A 20,660-nucleotide genomic window follows, 5' to 3' on the forward strand; every position below is an offset into this window, starting at 1 on the left:
ATGCAGGTCAAAGATGATTTACAAATCATTGTTTTCAGTTTTAATTTCAATTTCAACACACCATCCCAACTTTTTTCTAATTTGGGTTGTAGTATTCAGCACTCTATTGCAAGTTAACCTTCATCTCTTATAAGTATGTATCATTCATATATAGATTAACTGCTTCAAGTGCACACTTTGTTGCAATTCAAACTTCTTGCGCCAAAGGAACTGCTTGTTTGTACAGTACTTCATTTTTCTGGTTTCACTGAGCACATTTCTGACCGGTAGGTGCAAAGTATGTTTGAGTGACAAAGAGACAGACAGCCATTCGTTTTCTGTGTATGTGCATGACAAGGAGCAACAACAGCAAGCAACAAAACATACATCTGAACTGAGATTTCTTAATTGTATGAAAATTAGTTATGATACAGTGAAGTGACAATTCCAAATGCTTGACTCCTTCGAACAATCCTATGCTATTTTTGCTTTTGACATTTCTTCAGTTCTCCCACTCACAACTTAAGTTCCTACCCAATGTTAGTTCCCATTTACTGTTTGAAAATGGAAGAAAAACAAAGAATAAAATGAGTAAAAAGGCATTATGAAGGACAAATCAAGCCTGGAAGGAAGTTACAGGAATCATTGTGGCCTCTGATGAGTGTGTGCAGCTTATCCATTTCGCTTGCTTTGCTAATCTGCCAATGCTAGTATGAAGCCTAACATGTAAATAAAACCAATAAGAGTATTATTTAATTCGTTTTTAACAATTTAGCGAGTTCTATCGGAACTACAAAACAAAACACCGGACAGCGTAAGTGATAACAGCACTGACCGAAAACTAACATGAGACCCCAAGCAACATCCGTGACATATCATTTGCCAGTATGAATCAAGGGTTCCTTTGAAGGATAAACTCATCAAATTCGTAAATATAAAATTTTCACTTAAACCACAACAAAAGAGCCAGTAGTCATAGGTGTGTTGTGTATTGTGGTGTGAATTTTACCTGTGGTCTCCACAATGCCTTCCAGGATCACCACTATCTCAAACTGCTCGGTCTGCATGGACCGCAGAGAAAGGTCATAGAACGGGCTCTTTGAGTCAATCACATGGCAGATGGTGAGAGGCGACACTAGAAAGAGTTGATCGGCTCCTGTACTGAAGCCAACATCCAGCTCCAGCTGGTCCAGAGGCAGGAATTCGCCCTCAGGAGTCTGTCGAGACTACAGACAGAGAAGGTTTTACTGCACTAATAGGTTTGTTAAAAAAAAAAACACATTTCAAAAGGTACAAAGCGCTCATGAGGAGGTTCATCAGATGTCATCATTGATGCATGGTTAAAATGACGGCTTACGCTTTCATCTATGCTCCATTCAAAACATATTCTTAATAATGCAATGCAATAAACTCCATACCCAACTATAATGCTAGAAAGAGAAGGAGAACAAGACAGCATGACTACCAGAGACATAAACAAACAAAGTAACAGGGTAGATGAAGGGATCTCTGATGATTTTATGATGGATCACAATTCATCATATTAATTTATTGCCATAATATTCACTCTAATGCACTGATGCTCAATCCTGGTCCTGTACATTTTGGTGTGCTCTAACACCTAATTCATTTTTTGGCATTTTTGTTAACTGATCAGTTGAATGAGGTCATAACACTAAAATGTGCAGGATGGTGGGAGACCAGGACCACAGTTGAGAAACATTGCTCTGATGTAAAGTATATGTTCAAATGACACAGCAAACTCTCCAGTGTTTAATTAAATTTCAGCATTCATAAATGTTTTCAAATGTTTAGGTATAGTTACGGCGGCACGGTGGTGTAGTGGTTAGCGCTGTCGCCTCACAGCAAGAAGGTCCTGGGTTCGAGCCCCGGGGTCGGCGAGGGCCTTTCTGTGCGGAGTTTGCATGTTCTCCCCGTGTCCGCGTGGGTTTCCTCCGGGTGCTCCGGTTTCCCCCACAGTCCAAAGACATGTAGGTTAGGTTAACTGGTGACTCTAAATTGACCGTAGGTGTGAATGGTTGTCTGTGTCTATGTGTCAGCCCTGTGATGACCTGGCGACTTGTCCAGGGTGTACCCCGCCTTTCGCCCGTAGTCAGCTGGGATAGGCTCCAGCTTGCCTGCGACCCTGTAGAAGGATAAAGCGGCTAGAGATAATGAGAGAATGAATGAGGTATAGTTACATGTACACACACACACACAAAAAAAAACCTAGGCAATCAAACTCATCTCATTATCTCTAGCCACTTTATCCTGGTCTATAGGGTCGCTGGAGCCTATCCCAGCTGACTACGGGCGAAAGGCAGGGTACACCCTGGACAAGTCGCCAGGTCATCACAGGGCTGACACATATACCCCTTTTCCACCAAATCAGTTCCAGGGCTGGTTCGGGGCCAGTGCTGGTGCTGGTTCACAACTCGTTCAACTTGCGAGCCAGCTGAGAACCAGTTTGCTTTTCCATAGCTCGCGGTGCTAAGCGGAGCCACGTCATTACGTCGCTGTATACGTCATTACGTCGCTGTATACGTCAGTTACGTCGCTACGTTTGCTTAAACCTTGGCACGAATATCGAAGCAAAAACAACGCGGAAGAAGCAGCAGCAGCAACAACAACAACAATAATAATAATGGATGACTTCGCGTTTGTACAGCTGCTGCTTCTCGTCGATTAAAAATGGTGATCTTTCGCGGTCTTGTTATTGGTCACAACAACTATGCCCCCCCATTGACGTAAGCGGTTCTTTCCTCTGGCCCAGCAGAGAGTTGGTGCTAGCCTGGAAGTGTTTTTTCCGGCCCCAGAGCCAGTTCTTTGTCAGTGGAAACAGAAAACCTGGTTCCAAACTAAGCACTGGCCCCGAACCAGCCCTGGTGGAAAAGGGGCAATAGACACAGACAACCATTCACACCTATGGTCAATTTAGAGTCACCAGTTAACCTAACCTGCATGTCTTTGGGGGAAACCCACACAGACAACGTGCAAACTCTGCACAGAAAGGCCCTCGCCAGCCACGGGGCTTGAACTTGGCTCTTCTTGCTGTGAGGCGACAGCACTAACCACTACACCACCATGCTGCCCCAGCAAGCAAACTAAAATAAAATAAAATAAGCTGAACTAAATTTATCTTTCTTCACTAAAAGATTCAGACTAATTAAAAGAACACCCAGTCTCAAACTAAATCTGCATAAGCAAACAACTGGATGCCAGCCTATTATGCGCTTATCTTGTTTCAGTTGTTTAATTTGTATGTTTCTAATTTTGTCCCTGGAATGAAACAGGAACTGATGTCTGTTTTTCCACCGGCTTTTTCAATGCACTGTTTTGCTGTTACACAGTGCTGCTATGTAAAACACTCCCAATTGACCTGATTTCACAATATACATACAGTACTGTACAAAAGTCTTAGGCGCCCTATTTTTTTCATACAAACTTTGTTATAGATTTCTATTTTATGACTTCTACATTGGGGCGGCGTGGTGGTGTAGTGGTTAGCGCTGTCGCCTCACAGCAAGAAGGTCCGGGTTCGAGCCCCGTGGCCGGCGAGGGCCTTTCTGTGCGGAGTTTGTGGGTTTGCTCCGGTTTCCCCCACAGTCCAAAGACATGCAGGTTAGGTTAACTGGTGATTCTAAATTGACTGTAGGTGTGAATGGTTGTCTGTGTCTATGTGTCAGCCCTGTGATGACCTGGCGACTTGTCCAGGGTGTACCCCACCTTTTGCCCATAGTCAGCTGGGATAGGCTCCAGCTTGCCTGTGACCCTGTAGAACAGGATAAAGCGGCTAGAGATAATGAGATGAGATGAGACTTCTACATTATCAAGTCAGTACAAAAACATTTCAGAGTTCCAAACGTTCGTTTTCCAGCATAAAATTAAATGTTACAGAAAAAAATCTATTTGTATCTGAGCAGCATATTACATAGGAGACGGCTTTTCAGATTAAAAAAGAAAACATAATGAAGGCTGCTGGGTTTTGGTGCAAAATTAAGACACGAGTGTGACAAGTGTCCAGAGGAACTGTGGCTGGTTCTGCAAGATGCTCAGTAAAACCTACAGCTCATTTCCTTATCAAACTGCACTCACTGTATTTTTTTTTTAAAGCAAAGGGTCGTCTCACACCAAATACTGGCTTTATTTCATTTATTATGGCTTACTGCTGTTTATAGTATTGTTTAATGTTGAAACATTTCATTTCACCATTTTTAAAGCCATTTTTGGTCAACAGCATTTCTTTACATGTGCCTAAGACTTTTGCACAGGAGGACTGTATCACTATATATTTGTAAAATAACAAAGCTTGGAAAAAAGACTAAAAATTATGATATTTAACCTATCATGTATCATGAAAATGACTTCCAGCGTCACTATTATACACTTGTTACTACAAATAATTATCTTCACGTATTAACTTTTCATCCTAGACAAGCCTGTCATGGATCCAGAGCTTATCCTTGGTTGTCAGGCCATTGCAGTGCACTGTGGACACACTCATTCATAGCGAGGTGCAAGTGACAGTCGCCAATTCACCTAGTGGTGTTTTCAGAGGTAGGAGGAAGCCAGAGCACCAAGATGAAACCCACAAGGACAACATGTGAAAGTTAGTACAGACTTTAACCCTAAATTAGGATTGAACCAGGGACTCTGAGTCTGGTGGCAATGCTACCTCATACTGCCTCCTGTACCATCCACATGACTAATACATAACATAACATGCATAGCCAAATAGAAAGACGCACTTTTTTAACATACGTTTTGACATATTTTCATAAAGCTTTTCTTGCACTCGGCATTGTTGTTTACAGAGGTAGTATCGATACAGATTTGCCACTGCAATCCCATAAATTCTCAATAGGATTGGAGTCAGGTGACTGTCTCAATAACGTGCAGAAAGGCACCATGCACTGTCTTATATAGTGGTGCTTGAAAGTTTGTGAACCTTTTAGAATTTTCTATATTTCTGCATAAATATGACCTAAAACATCATCAGATTTTCACACAAGTCTGAAAAGTAGATGAAGAGAACCCAGTTAAACAAATGAGACAAAAATATTATACTTGGTCATTTTTTTATTTACTGAGGAAAATGATCCAATATTAAATATCTGTGAGTGGCAAAAGTATGTGAACCTTTGCTTTCAGTATCTGGTGTGACCCTCTTGTGCAGCAATAACTGCAACTAAACATTTCTGGTAACTGTTGATCAGTCCTGCACACTGGCTTGGAGGAATTTTAGCCCATTCCTCTGTACAGAACAGCTTCAACTCTGGGATGTTGGTGGGTTTCCTCACATGAACTGCTCGCTTCAGGTCCTTCCACAACATTTCTATTGGATTAAGGTCAGGACTTTGACTTGGCCATTCCAAAACATTAACCGTATTCTTCTTTAACCATTCTTTGGTAGAACAACTTCTGTGCTTAGGGTCGTTGTCTTGCTGCATGACCCACCTTCTCTTGAGATTCATTTCATGGACAGATGTCCTGACATTTTCCTTTGGAATTCGGTGGTACAATTCAGAATTCATTGTTCCATCAATGATGGCAAGCCGTCCTGGCCCAGATGCAGCAAAACAGAGTCAAACCATGATACTACCACCACCATGTTTCACAGATGGGATAAGGTTCTTATGCTGGAATGCAGTGTTTTCCTTTCTCCAAACATAATGCTTCTTATTTAAACAAAAAAGTTCTATTTTGGTCTCATCTGTCCACAAAACATTTTTCCAATAGCCTTCTGGCTTGTCCACGTGATCTTTAGCAAACTGCAGATGAGCAGCAATGTTCTTTTTGGGAAGCAGTGGCTTTCTCTTTGCAAACCTGCCATGCACACCATTGTTGTTCAGTGTTCTGATGGTGGACTCATGAACATTAACATTAGCCAATGTGAGAGAGGCCTTCAGTTGCTTAGAAGTTACCCTGGGGTCCTTTGTGACCTTGCTGACTATTACATGCCTTGCTCTTGGAGTGATCTTTGTTGGTCGACCACTCCTGGGGAGGGTAACAATGGTCTTGAATTTCCACCATTTGTACACAATCTGTCTGACTGTGGATTGGTGGAGTCCAAACTCTTTAGAGATGGTTTTGTAACCTTTTCCAGCCTGATGAGCATCAACGATGCTTTTTCTGAGGTCCTCAGAAATCTCCTTTGTTCATGCCAAGATACACTTCCACAAACGTGTTGAAAAGATCAGACTTTGATAGATCCCTGTTCTTTAAATAAAACAGGGTGCCCACTCACACCTGATTGTCATCCCATTGATTGAAAACACCTGACTCTAATTTCACCTTCAAATTAACTGCTAATCCTAGAGGTACTGAAAGCAAAGGTTCACATACTTTTGCCACTCACGGATATGTAATATTGGATAATTTTCCTCAATAAATAAATGACCAAGTATAATTTTTTTGTCTCATTTGTTTAACTGGGTTCTCTTTATCTACTTTTAGGACTTGTGTGAAAATCTGATGATGTTTTGGGTCATATTTATGCAGAAATATAGAAAATTCTAAAGGTTTCACAAACTTTCAAGCACCACTGTAGGAATATCCGGTCACTGGGCATTGAAACAGATTTCATGTTAAAACTGTTAAAAATGTTAATCATGTTGTCTGTTATCACCCACATGAGGATGGGCTCCCTTTTGAGTCTGATTCCGCTCGAGGTTTCTTCCTCATGTCGTCTGAGGGAGTTTTTCCTTGCCACTGTCGCCACAGGCTTGCTCATTGGGGATAGATTAGGGATAAAATTAGCTCATATTTAAAGTCATTAAAATTCTGCAAAGCTGCTTTGCGACAATGTCTATTGTTAAAAGTGCTATAAAAATAAATAAACTTGAATGACCTAGGACAGTTGGGATCATGGAGCTGAATTAGCATCACTGTCCACTTTCGTCAATACCTTGACATCTTTGGCTGTGATATATCCCTAGACCTGAATCCCACCCCACAGCTGCTTGCATGCATGTCTCCTTAAACTCCTTTCCTAGCATTCTTCTCACATAGAATCTGTCCATCACTTCTATGGAGAAGATAACAGATTCATCACTAAAGCTCTCCTTCTCCCATTCAGCCAGTGACTTATCTTTGTGTTCTCTGGCTGAATCTTTTCATGGCAATGTATATGTAACTGCAAGCTTTGGTTTTGATCTCAATTTGTGACCAAACAATCTTTTTTGGGTGGCAGATGTTGAGATCAGCACTCCATACCCATGGCTCATCTGCTTTAACCTGAGGAGTAGTTTTACACCTATCGGACTTGCTGTCAGACCAAAATTCTGTCCTTTCTTAAGTGGTCTTTCTTTTTCTCCCAGCAATTTCTTTTGTCCTTCAGTGATCCACTATGTTTTGTCCTTCAGTGATCCACTATATTTCTTCAGGATGCCACTCACACTACTCTGACTGCAGCCCAACTCTAATTGTGAACAGCCTTCCTCTGCAGATGCAACAATTTCCCCACAATTTTCTTAACTTATTCTTGCTTTTCGAAACCCATTTTCGAAACCCACTTCTGCTCAAGCACCAAACCAAAAATGATTTATCATTTATTTATACCTAACAGCTTTTACTTTCAGACCTCAGGTTGGACTCTGTACTGTGCATAGCCTTGCTCAGTGATCATGACATCATTTTATGGCTTTTGTGCATAGATTGTGTCCTTCCTATGCAACCTATACAAAGATCTTGCCAACCACCTCACCTCTAATAACTAATAACCACCTCACAACATTCATCGAAAAGTAGTCTCATTTATTATGGTTTTCCTCCTTTAAGTGAACAGAAGGAATAGGATTACTCTTCCTTTATTGTGCCTCCTCTCACCCTCTGGACCTGCCTGATTCATCTCTTCTGCCTAGAGCTTCTGTACTTGTGAATCACTCTCAGCTGCTGTACATGGTCCCACACGGGTACTCTAAAGATTCCACTCTATGCCCAAGTCTCACCCTGTCTTCTGTGATCTAGATACTGTAGATTTGTACCTAAGAACTGCTGATGTAATCATAAAAACTATGACGCTCATACTGATCATCAATCTACGCACCTAGTACTGTTTGACTGTATAGAACACAATAGTGGAAAACTTATAATCGCGCCATCCGGTGACACCAAGAAGAGGATGGCTTCCTTTTCAGCCATGATTCCTGTCAAGGTTTCATCCTTATGTTATCTAGGGGAGTTTTTCCTTATTGCAAGTCAGGTTTGCTCATCAGGGATCTAAACAGGCTATAAATATGTAAATTCTGCAAAAGCTGCAATTGTGATAACCTTTATTGTGATTACCTCCATCAACTCTGTTGGAGGAGATTGTGTTTTTGCCTCTGTACATTTATTTGTTTGTTCTCAATGTAACTCAAAAAGTAGTAAACTAATTTTGATGAAATTTAGAGGAAAGGTGAGACATGGGCCAAGGAACGATTGATTCGATTTTGATGCAAATCCAGATATGTATATGGATCCAGGATGTTTTTTGTCTGCTCCCAAGGTAACTCAAAAAGTAGTAAACGGATTTTGATTAAATTTGGTGGACAGCTTTAATATTATACTAGATTCAAGTGTTTTGATTTTGATGTTGACAATATGTGTCTTGGTGGATATATGCACTCTACCGAGTGCCCTTCTAGTTGAATCGAATGAATTCATTTCAACATGAAAAAACAGTTATCAGAATAAATGGCAGAATAAATGACCAAATAGCTGAATTGCTATTACATACAGTACTGTGCAAAAGTCTTAGGCACCATAATTATTTTTTAGCATAAAATTTGTTATTAACTATTTATTAACTGAGTGCAAGGTCTTTACGGGAAAATATCAGACCTTGGTCTGATATTTTCCTGTAAAGACAGAGCAAGCCAGGCTAACAAGTAGTTTATTATATGTCTTTTTTATTTGTAAGATTAAACTAGATGGTCATTATACTGAGGCGTGATGCTGCTTTCAGTCACGTCATATTTTGTAAAATAGTTGAGTCACACATGCAGAACAAACGGCTAGCGGTTTCAAAACTGAATTTCTGTTAGCGGTTTCTGAATGCTGTTTTTGTTGCTCATTTCTTGAACAACTCAGTGACGCTTGTTTGCCTTTGATGTTTTGGCCGTTTCTGATTCCATTTTGATTTCCAATTCATCTTTTTTTGTCATTTTGTTTCTGTTTGTTTTTTGCAATGTTGAAAGCCAAGACTTTGGAAAGAAAGTCTGTAATCGCCCATGGGCATTACGGGAAAATTCTGCTCGCCAAAGAACCAATCAGAGCGCATGATTTTACTGGAAGTAGCTTGTGCCATATAATAAAGATGTTTATTGTATGACTTCGACATGATCATCCATCTATCCATCCATCATCTGTAGCCGCTTATCCTGTACAGGGTCGCATGCAAGCTGGAGCCTATCCCAGCTGACTATGGTTGAGAGGCAGGGTACCTCCAGGTCATCACAGGGCTGACACATAGGCAACCATTCACACTCAATTTAGAGCCACCAATTAGCCTAACCTGCATGTCTTTGGACTGTGGGGAAAACCGGAACACCTGGAGGAAACCCATGCAGACACGGGGAGAACATGCAAACTCCACACAGAAAAGCCCTTGTCGGCTGCCAGGCTCGAAACCAGGACCTTCTTGTTGTGAGGCGACAGTGCTAACCACTACACCACCGTGCTGCCCTCGACATGATCAAGTTAGTAAAAAAAATATATATATATATATATATATATATATATTGTATTCCCAAAAATTTTCCAGTATAAAAATAAATCTAAGGTTCGGAGAAATGTTTCTATGTCAGTAAAGAAAACGGCATATTATGTAAGAGACGAAAACCTGAGGGTTTTTTTTTTACAAAAAAACATAATGAAGGCTTGTGGGTTTCGCAAATGCAGCAGTCAAAATCTCAAGAAGAACTGCAGCTGTAGTTCTGGAAGATGCTCAGTACTTTCCTGAAAAACTGCACATATTGTCCCTGAGACTACTTTAGGGTCGTTAGTAGCTTTGTAATAATAGCTTTGTTTCATTTATTACTGCTATTTGGAGTTTTTTTTTTAACCTAGAAACATTATTTTTGAAGGCATCTTTGCTCCATAGCATTTCTTTGCACAGTACTGTATGTGCACGTGTTCCTGTGCGTAAAGCCGCACTTGTGTTTACAGATCTCACGTGTTCACCAGGTGCCCTGAGCTTACAGAAGCGCGCTGAAAGTGGCGTAAACATGCTCACTTTGAGAAGTTTGCACCGGATTTGCGCGGACACCATGTGGCTGTTCCTCAGGTTGCCCACGCGAAACATGAGCGTGAGTTTGCCGTCGCGCATCGAGATGGCCGCGTGCTCGCTGAACATGAGCGTCTCTGCGCGCTTTTTGGGCTGCGACATCTTGATGAACATGCAACCGATGAGGAAGGCGTCGACGATGGAGCCCAGGATGGATTGGAAGAGGAACAGGATGATGCCTTCAGGGCACTTATCCGTGATGTAACGGTAGCCGTATCCGATGGTCGCCTCGGTCTCGATGAAGAAGAGGAAAGCGGACGGAAAGTTGTGCACGTTGGCGACGCACGGTGTGTAATTGTCGTTGCTGGCGCGCTCCAGGTCGCCGCGCACGAAGGCGATCAGCCACCACATGGAGGCCATGAACAGCCACGCTACCGTGTACGTGAGCACGAAGATGAACAGGTTCCAGCGCCACTTGAGGTCCACCAGAGTGGTGAAGAGGTCCGAGAGATAGCGGCTGGTCTCGCCGCCCAGGTTGCCGTGCTGCACGTTGCAGCGTCCGTTCTTATCCACGAAGCGCTGGCGCTTCTTCTTCTTCTCCTGCTTAAAAGCGCCGCCGCTCGAAGACGTCGTGGCTACCTGGAAATCGTCCCCGAATTTCTTCCGCAACGCTGACATGGTGTTGCCGGTGAAGTTAGGGCAGATCCGGCTGAGCGTTATCGCGTCTCTCTTTGCGCACAATCTCCGATCTTGGCTTCAGGCTGTTCAGAGCTCTCCCGCACACGCCTCTGTTTCCCGCATGTCGAACCCCGACACTAAAAAAAGTTGCGAATGAAAGATTTTTAGGATGCTGATTGAGAGAAGTGTAAGTGCTGGAGGTGATAAGGGTCCGAGCGCATCAGCTCTCTGCGCCACAGGATATCCCCTCGGCTGTGCCTCTGTCATGGGACAGGATGATGCCTTTCAGATCAGGTTTTGACTTAAAGCTCGAAATGTCCAGATATGATAACAGGTTAAAAACAACAATAACAACAACACATGAAGAATCTGCGCTCTCGGCTGCAGGCGCATCAGTAGCTGACTCAGACCTGCTTTTTCAAGTGATGCAAAAAAAAAAATCTTGTGAAAAGATTCCTAAATCTGACCCGTCAGAACCCCCTGCTCCAACTTTCCCGTGTCACCATGACAGAATCAGTGCAGTCCGTCATCCACCTCCTCTCATCCACCGCGTTCTCCTGACTGTCATTTGGAAACGAATCGGTTCTTTTTGAATGACTCTTTTAAAACGAGTCGGGATAATCGATTCCTCGGCACGATTCCTGAACGCATGTTGTGCTTGACGTATGGTTTCACAAGCTTAAAGGAGAACTGAAGGCACATTTTTTTTAAATTACCAAAATTCTATTTCTCTAATTTTATTAAATGGAATGCATTTCGGGGCGGCACGGTGGCGTAGTGGTTAGCGCTGTTGCCTCACAGCAAGAAGGTCCTGGGTTCGAGCCCCGGGGCCGGCGAGGGCCTTTCTGTGTGGAGTTTGCATGTTCTCCCCGTTTGCTCCGGTTTCCCCACAGTCCAAAGACATGCAGGTTAGGTTAACTGGTGACTCTAAATTGAGTGTGAATGGTTGTCTGTGTCTATGTGTCAGCCCTGTGATGACCTGGTGACTTGTCCAGGGTGTACCCCGCCTTTTGCCCGTAGTCAGCTGGGATAGGCTCCAGCTTGCCTGCGACCCTGTAGAAGGATAAAGCGGCTAGAGATAATGAGATGAGGAATGCATTTCTGACAGCTATTTTGTCGCTGCTATAGCAAGTTACGAGTGTTTGAAATATGCTATATCAGTCCATATGTCAAAGGCCGTAAACAAGATTTGTCGAGACCTGTACGAGACATCGTAGGACGGAAGTAAAACGTACAGCAGAAATCAAAGTGACCGACATCTGCCGACGTTGTCAAAAGATGCGCGCGCCCTCTTTTGAATGCTGATAAGCCGTTAGTTTTGTTTGTTTTGATAGCAATCAGGAAAGTTTGAAAAAAAGTAGGCAGTAATCGTCGCACAAGTCTCATGAAGATCGCGCGGATAAAGTGACACCTGCCATGGACCAAATGAACTAAATTCAACACAGCCAAAAACCGAATAGGCCGATAAAGTATAATTTTTAATTGCAATTAGTTGCCAATACGAGGCAGCACGGTGGTGTAGTGGTCAGCACTGTCGCCTCACAACAAGAAGGTCCTGGGTTCGAGTCCAGCGGCCGGCGAGGGCCTTTCTGTGTGGAGTTTGCATGTTCTCCCCGTGTCTGCATGGGTTTCCTCCGGGTGCTCCAGTTTCCCCCACAATCCAAAGACATGCAGGTTAGGCTAATTGTTGGCTCTAAATTGACCGTAGGTGTGAATGGTTGTGTGTCTCTATGTGTCAGCCCTGCGATAACCTGGAGACTTGTCAGGGTGTACCCCGCCTCTCACCCATAGTCAGCTGGGATAGGCTCCAGCTTGCCTGCAACCCTGTAGAACAGGGTAAGCAGCTACAGATAATGGATGGATGGATAGTTGCCAATACGAGTCACGATATAAGGTTACTAAAACTGAAAACCTAATTGAATAACACGTTAATTAAGAAATAAAGCAAGTTTAAAAATGACTTCAGTCCTCCTTTAAGCCTGTTTATTTAGTGACAATAGAAATTAACTTCTGAATGCATGGCCAACATTTTCTGCACGTTGTAGGACATCTCCCCATCTGACACTGGGATTCAGTTATCCTGGGATCAGACCACACACGATATATTTGTCTTGTACAATGGTCACCATGTCAGATTAGGGTATCATAGTGCCATAAATTCTTGCTGTGTCTTAATCAGGAGACTAGCAACACTACAAGTTTAGCCTCGACCAATCATCTTTCATGTTATTAGGAAGGAGGGTCAAGAAATGTTCAGTTGTGACTCCAGGAGGAACGTCAAGGAACACATCGTAGAAGTTGTCGTAGAAGAACTAGACAAGAAATTTTTTTTGACATGCTAGACTTTTCGTTGGGGTGTCATGAGGCACCCCATGCCACATTGCTGTTCTTCAGTTATGTCTACACTACAAGGTCTGTTGTACAAGACCTCATGAACATCCGCTGGTGGCATAACGTGACCAATATGGAAGTGTTACATTGGGCAAAATTGACCTCAGTTGACACAATGGTGAGAACATCAAGGTTGCGCTGGCTGGGACACATCTGGCGCATGCCAGAAAACAGAAAGAGATAGAAAGACGCTATCAAAGAGGATATGAAGGCTTTTGGAATCAGCTCAGATTGGTACACACTCACCCAGTCCAGACCAGGCTGGCAAGCAGCAGTCCATAAAGGTGCTGAGTTGGCAGAAGCTGCTGCATCAACAAAAGCAGCCCAGCGGAGACAGAAGAGACATGAACAGCGTCCCCCATCGTCATTCGTGACGGGGACATAAGAGAGAGAAGAAGAAGAAGAGGCCTGTTCGTCATTCCTGATGTTTATATTTGGGATTCGGGATCTAGAAGTTTGCCAGTCATTACAAAATCATGTCAAAATCGGGCTGAAGTCGTGAAGTTTGATCCTGGTCTTACTCAATATGACTCCCTTGATTCCCTGAGCTAGTGTAATGAATCTATTTATCTATCTATCTATCTATAGCCATTAAAACCATATGGTGTGACCATAAAGGAAAAGTGACACTGTAAATCTATGACTGCTACACAGGTCAAAATGTTAGCCTGTAACACTTGTGACTATCTCTCTGAGCAATGAATCAGTCGAATCAAAACCCGCCAACATCGATTCATTTAAACGGATTTGTTCAAAAGAACCGAATCCGTTAAGTGAGTCATAATGCACGCTGTTAAACACTTAACGGATCCTGCGCATTGCGCGCCTCCTGGTCTCCTTCTCCCTCCACTGCGCAGGTTCAGCACATTAAAGAAACTCGTGGAAACAGAAAGATGGAGGGTAGGAGGAGGTGTATGTTCGGTGCCCTTTCCTATTTCAAATTAGTTGAAAGGTTTATTATTATTATTATTATCTAAAACTGTTTTTTCCACAGTTAAGGTCTGACTAAACTGGAAGTGATTCTTATGCGTGTCCATCAAGCCTTCACAACCTGAGACAGACAGCACCTTTCTAATAATGTTAACCGATCCAAGAAGAGCATGCTTCCGTAAGGTGGTGACATCTGGTGTATTTTTTCCAGGTAGTAATCTAGCTTCTTTGGTATGGACCCTAAGGCTCCACCAGAAGTTGTCTCTATTCCACAATCTTGCTATCTCTAGTCTTAGTTAGGAGTAATTGTTGATCTTCTTGACTTCTTTCTGTTAGATGTAATAGTCAGCAGGTACAGCCACATCGATGACGAAGCATTTCTCATCTCATCTCATTATCTCTAGCCACTTTATCCTGTTCTACAGGGTCGCAGGCAAGCTGGAGCCTATCCCAGCTGACTATGGGTGAAAGGCGGAGTACACCCTGGACAAGTCGCCAGGTCATCACAGGGCTGACACATAGACACAGACAACCATTCACACTCACATTCACACCTACGGTCAATTTAGAGTCACCAGTTAACCTAACCTGCATGTCTTTGGACTGTGGGGGAAACCGGAGCACCCGGAGGAAACCCACGTGGACACGGGGAGAACATGCAAACTCTGCACAGAAAGGCCCTCACCAGCCACGGGGCTCGAACCTGGACCTTCTTGGTGTGAGGCGACTGCGCTAACCACTACACCACCATGCCGCCCAATGAAGCATTTGTTCTTTCTTTTCTTTACTAGAGTAATGTATGGTCTTGTGTGCTGTAGCACCCTATGAGTCTGGATGGTAAAGTGCCACAGCATTTTAACCTCCTTGTTTTCGATAACTTTCTCTGGGACATGTTGGTACCATTTCTTAGCTGTCTCAAATCCGTATTTTTTTCTCAGACACCAATGTAAATCTGTGCAAAGATGATGATGAGTAGGCAGCATGGTGGTGCAGTGATTAGCACTCTCACCTCACAGCAAGAAGGTTACGGGTTCGAATCTCACAGCCGATGGAGAATCTCTTGGAGATTCTCCAAACTTTCTGTGTGGAGTTTGCATGTTCTCCCTGTGTCTCTGTGGGTTTCCTCCAGGTGCTCTGGTTTCCCCCACAGTTCAAAGGCATGCAGAGTAAGTAAAAATATCCAGTCACTGGGATTGTACAAGCCAGTGCATACTGAGTGCCGGTCCCAAGCAAGCCTGGATAGATTGGGGAGGGTTGCGTCAGGAAGGGCATCCGGTGTAAAACCTATGCCAAATCAAACATGCGGAGCAAATATGCTGTGGTGACCTCTAACGGGAGCAGCCGAAAGAAGGTTATTAGTAATAGTAGTAGAGGTTTTGGTATTCAGTTAAAAGTCTCTGTCACTTAATTTGTGCCAAATAATCTATGAGATGAGTTACTTTGCAAAATGCTTTCTAAAACATTGTTTTTGGCCTATCTGCATAAACTGTTTTTGATGCCTTCAAAACAGAAAAATGAAGAATTAACTCCCCTTTTTAATAACTGGAATGACAAGAACTTTCATTTTACATCTATTTATATACAGCACATCTAAATTACAGGGAAAGCACCAATTTTAATCACACTGCTCATAGTTGATGGCAGTAACCGAGATTCAGTGATTAAGCACTAAAATAATGGATGCGCCTGATATACGTAGCTTATATGATGCAATTGTCCCATTTGTGTCTTAATGACTGGATTACAGCAGAGCTGAGTACATTCATCAATTTGCAAATGTCATTTGTGACGCAGTGTCTAATGACGTTTGCTTGTATTTCCTGTATTTGCTCTGTGTGTGTTCACCTCGGAATCTGCCTCTTCATTGTGAGAGAGCAAAAAGATAAGCGCAACCATTAGTGTGTTCTTTTAGAGGCATTTAAATGGCCTGCGTTCTATAAAGGGCTGATTGTGCAGTGCTGTAGGTGTGGGTGCTATCCACTGTGATGAACTGTTCTGGACTGTGCTTAGATATCAACGTTGTCTTTCATCACACATCGCCCACTACTGCTGTCTCACCCACCCACTCGCAAGCTCCTCACTGGCCCTGCCATCCTTTTATACTATCACTGACCTTGTATGTCAAACCAAACAACATTGTTCACAGTCCTTTGATATAACCCAAAAGAAGCTATTCAAAGACAAGCCAGCCTTCTACTTCTTAAATAAGGTGTTCTTGTTACAGGCCATGTGTGAAATTGTCTTTTGAGGCATTTGTTAGAAACATCAGTAGCAGAACAAAATACAATGGAAACAGGTGCACCTTTTCGGAAAGGTATGTGCTTGGGAAATCGCGTCTACAAAGATGAAGACTTACTTCATTCGTCCCTCTGGGGGAAAGTTTAAAGGCTTTATGTAGAACCCTGCAACATTTTCAGAGCTCTTTCTCAGTCCAGCACCTTAAGGAAGCTAAGAGCTATTCTAATAACCCATAAGAAAGAATGCATTTCCTGGAAAGCAATGACACATATAGCAATGAATCAGATACACTATATGGCCAAACGTTTGTGGACAACTGACCATAACACTCGTGCTTTTGAACATCCCATTAGAGAGTTCGTTCCCTTTTGTTGTTATGATAACCTCCACTCTTCTGGGAGGGTTTGTACAAAATTTTAAGTGTTGCTGTGAGGATTCGCCCATTCAGTCACAAGAATATTAGTGACGTCAGACACTGATGTTGGGCGAGAAGGCCTGGAGCACAGTCAGAATTCCAATTCATCCCAAAGGTAGTGGTCAGGGCTCTGTGCAGGACACTCAAATTTTTCTACACCAGCCTTCGCAAGCCATATGTTCATGGACCTCATTTTGTTCACAGGTGCAATGTAGTGCTGCAACAAGTTATAGCCCCTTAGTTCCAGTGTTGGGAAGTTTTAATGCTACAAGTATATCTTATACAATTGCATGTTTCCAACTTTGTGGCAACAATTTGGGGAAACCTAAATATGTGATGCAGCTGATAAGGAAGGCATCGATGATGGAGCCCAGAATGGATTAGAAGAGGAAGAGGATGATGCCCTCAGGGCACTTTTCTGTGATGTACTGGTAGTCGTAGCCGATGGTAGCCTCGTTTCCATGAAGAAGAAGAGGAAAGCAGACACATATGGTACAGGCTTGTAGTACTCGAGTCCAGGACTCGGATTTGAGTCTGACTTGTATCCTAATTTTAATTTTGCCTAATTTTGCCCTAATTCGTGACTTGACTTGGACTCGAGCGCTGATGATTCAGACTTGGACTCGGACTCATGTATTAACTGCATTCGGACTCGTAAATTGGAGACGATGAGTTGGATTTTTTCTTTATTTTTTGTAACATGCCATAATAATTTGGCACAGGATATTTATATCTACATTAATTTGTATACTAATTTCATGCAAGAGAATGCACATTCATCTGCTCATACATCATGTTCAGGAACAAACTAATGTTAATCGGGCTAAAATGCCTGGAGAGAAGCCCCTAGGATTGTCTGCTTTGCTTATACAGACTTCTCGTGCAGTGGGAAAAAATGCACTGCTATGTGTTCCGTATGTAGAAGAACTATTGAGGAGATGACAGGGACAACCTCGAACTTCACTTGTCATTTGGCAAGACTCCACCCAGAGAAGTAAGTGACACACTATGTTCATTGCTCTGTTGATAGCGGGGCTTGCTGACCGATGAACTAGCTAGTGTTAGCCCTCTCTCATGTTATTTGCCCTGTTGATAATGGGCGGGGCTTGCTGAGCGATGAACAAGCTTTTTATCTGCAGCCTATTAACTAAAATGGAGCAGTCAAGCAGGAGCGTTAGTCCAACACAGTAACAGAGACTGTTTCACATAAAGGCAGCAACAGCCACCATCAAATGGTACGGTTGGAGTCTTGTTCTTGGACTCGACTCAGATCAATTGTAGATTCAACTCAACTCGCAATTTTCTTTAAATGACTTGAACTTGACTCAGTCAAGTTTTGCATTTGCGTTGTGATGCCCAGATGTTCACCAACTTTTGGCCATGGTTCATTTGAAAACATTCTTCTGTTCACACTAAAATATTTTATACCTACTAAAATGCATCTTGTTGAAAACAAGATCCATCCATCCATCCATCCATCCATCCATCCATCCATTATCTGTAGCCGCTTATCCTGTACAGGGTTGCAGGCAAGCTGGAGCCTATCTCAGCTGACTATGGGCGAGAGGCAGGGTACACCCTGGACAAGTCACCAGGTCATCACAGGGCTAACACAGAGACACACAAACAACCATTCACACCTATGGTCAATTTAGAGCCACCAATTAGCCTAACTTGCATGTCTTTGGGGGAAACCGGAGCACCCAGAGTAAACCCATGCAGACACGAGGAGAACATGCAAACTCTCAGGGGCGGATCTAGAAAAATATTTATGGGGTGGCAAGAGGGGGGCAGGAATTTTTGAGGGGTGGCAACGTATTACAGACGTATATACAGTTAGGTCCATATATATTTGGACACTGACACAAATTTTGCTTTTTTACCTGTTTACTGAAACATATTCAAGTTATAGTTATATAATGGACATGGACATAAAGTCCAGACTTTCAGTTTTCATTTGAGGGTATCCACATTAAAGTTGGATGAAGGGTTTAGGAGTTTCAGCTCCTTAACATGTGCCACCCTGTTTTTAAAGGGACCAAAAGTAATTGGACAATTGACTCAAAGGCTATTTCATGGGCAGGTGTGGGAAATTCCTTCATTATGTCATTCTCAATTAAGCAGATAAAAGGCCTGGAGTTGATTTGAGGTGTGGTGCTTGCATTTGGAAGATTTTGCTGTGAAGAAAACATGCGGTCAAAGGAGCTCTCCATGCAGGTGAAACAAGCTATCCTTAAGCTGCGAAAACAGAAAAAACCCATCCGAGAAATTGCTACAATATTAGGAGTGGCAAAATCTATAGTTTGGTACATCCTGAGAAAGAAAGAAAGCACTGGTGAACTCATCGATGCAAAAAGACCTGGACACTTACAGAAGACAACAGTAGTGGATGATCGCAGAATAATTTCCATGGTGAAGAGAAACCCCTTCACAACAGCCAACCAAGTGAACAACACTCTCCAGGAGGTAGGCCTATCAATATCCAAATCTACCATAAAGAGAAGACTGCATGAAAGTAAATACAGAGGATTCACTGCATGGTGCAAGCCACTCATAAGCCTCAAGAATAAAAAGGCTAGATTGGACTTTGCTAAAAAAACATCTAAAAAAGCCAGCACAGTTCTGGAAGAACATTCTTTGGACAGATGAAACCAAGATCAACCTCGACCAGAACGATGGAAAGAAAAAAGTATGGTGAAGGCGTGGTACAGCTCATGATCCAAAGCATACCACATCATCTGTAAAACACGGCGGAGACAGTGTGATGGCTTGGGCATGCATGGCTGCCAGTGGCACTGGGTCACTAGTGTTTATTGATGATGTGACACAGGACAGAAGCAGCCGGATGAATTCTGAGGTATTCAGAGACATACTGTGTGCTCAAATCCAGCCAAATGCAGCCAAACTGATTGGTCGGCATTTCATAATACAGATGGACAATGACCCAAAACATAAAGCCAAAGCAACCCAGGAGTTTATTAAAGCAAAGAAGTGGAATATTCTTGAATGGCCAAGTCAGTCACCTGATCTCAACCCAATTGAGCATGCATTTCACTTGTTAAAGACTATACTTCAGACAGAAAGGCCCACAAACAAACAGCAACTGAAAACCGCTGCAGTAAAGGCCTGGCAGAGCATTAAAAAGGAGGAAACACAGCGTCTGGTGATGTCCATGAGTTCAAGACTTCAGGCAGTCATTGCCAACAAAGGGTTTTCAACCAAGTATTAGAAATGAACATTTTATTTACAATTATTTAATTTGTCCAATTACTTTGGAGCCCCTGAAATGAAGGGATTGTGTTTTAAAAAATGCTTTAGTTCCTCACATTTTTATGCAATCATTTTGTTCAACCCACTGAATTAAAGCTGAAAGTCTGAACTTCAACTGCATCTGAATTGTTTTGTTCACAATTCATTGTGGTAATGTACAGAACCAAAATTAGAAAAATGTTGCCTCTGTCCAAATATTTATGGACCTAACTGTATACTGAATTTAATCACAGTTATCACAGTTTGATGACAAATAGTATGTACACACTACAAAAGGGCATGGGCTGCCATTTAGAAACTCATACAGACAAACTTAATCTCATGCTTTTATTGTTCATGAAGAACACACATTCTCAGATGAGGTCTATACCGTTTCTGGACAGTTTTATACTGTATATGCAAAAGAACAGACACTAAAAAATAACAACACTGCTTCAAGTTCAGCATGATTTAAACCATTTACACCAGTGTCACATTTTATATATTTTTTCTCACGCTTTGTAAAGGCTCACCAGTGAGCATAACATGAACTTGTAATGCCTACAACAGCTG

At 42.5% G+C, this 20,660-nt stretch overlaps 1 protein-coding gene across 2 annotated transcripts in view; it reads right to left on the minus strand.

Annotated features, from left to right (window-relative positions):
- The window catches only part of kcnj3b (potassium inwardly rectifying channel subfamily J member 3b), a 35,231-nt gene extending 24,367 nt beyond the window's left edge, over positions 1-10,864 (minus strand). For both annotated transcript variants that reach the window (XM_060918155.1, XM_060918154.1), the window contains exons 1-2: positions 10,196-10,864; positions 989-1,205 (exon numbers count right to left, since the gene is read on the minus strand). In XM_060918155.1, coding sequence (XP_060774138.1) covers positions 989-1,205; positions 10,196-10,864 — 886 coding nt within the window. The remainder of the gene's footprint in view (positions 1-988; positions 1,206-10,195) is intronic.
- Positions 10,865-20,660: the final 9,796 nt, after the last annotated feature.

This window comes from Neoarius graeffei, chromosome 4, assembly GCF_027579695.1.
Source record: "Neoarius graeffei isolate fNeoGra1 chromosome 4, fNeoGra1.pri, whole genome shotgun sequence".
NCBI classification, from domain to species: Eukaryota; Metazoa; Chordata; class Actinopteri; order Siluriformes; family Ariidae; genus Neoarius; species Neoarius graeffei.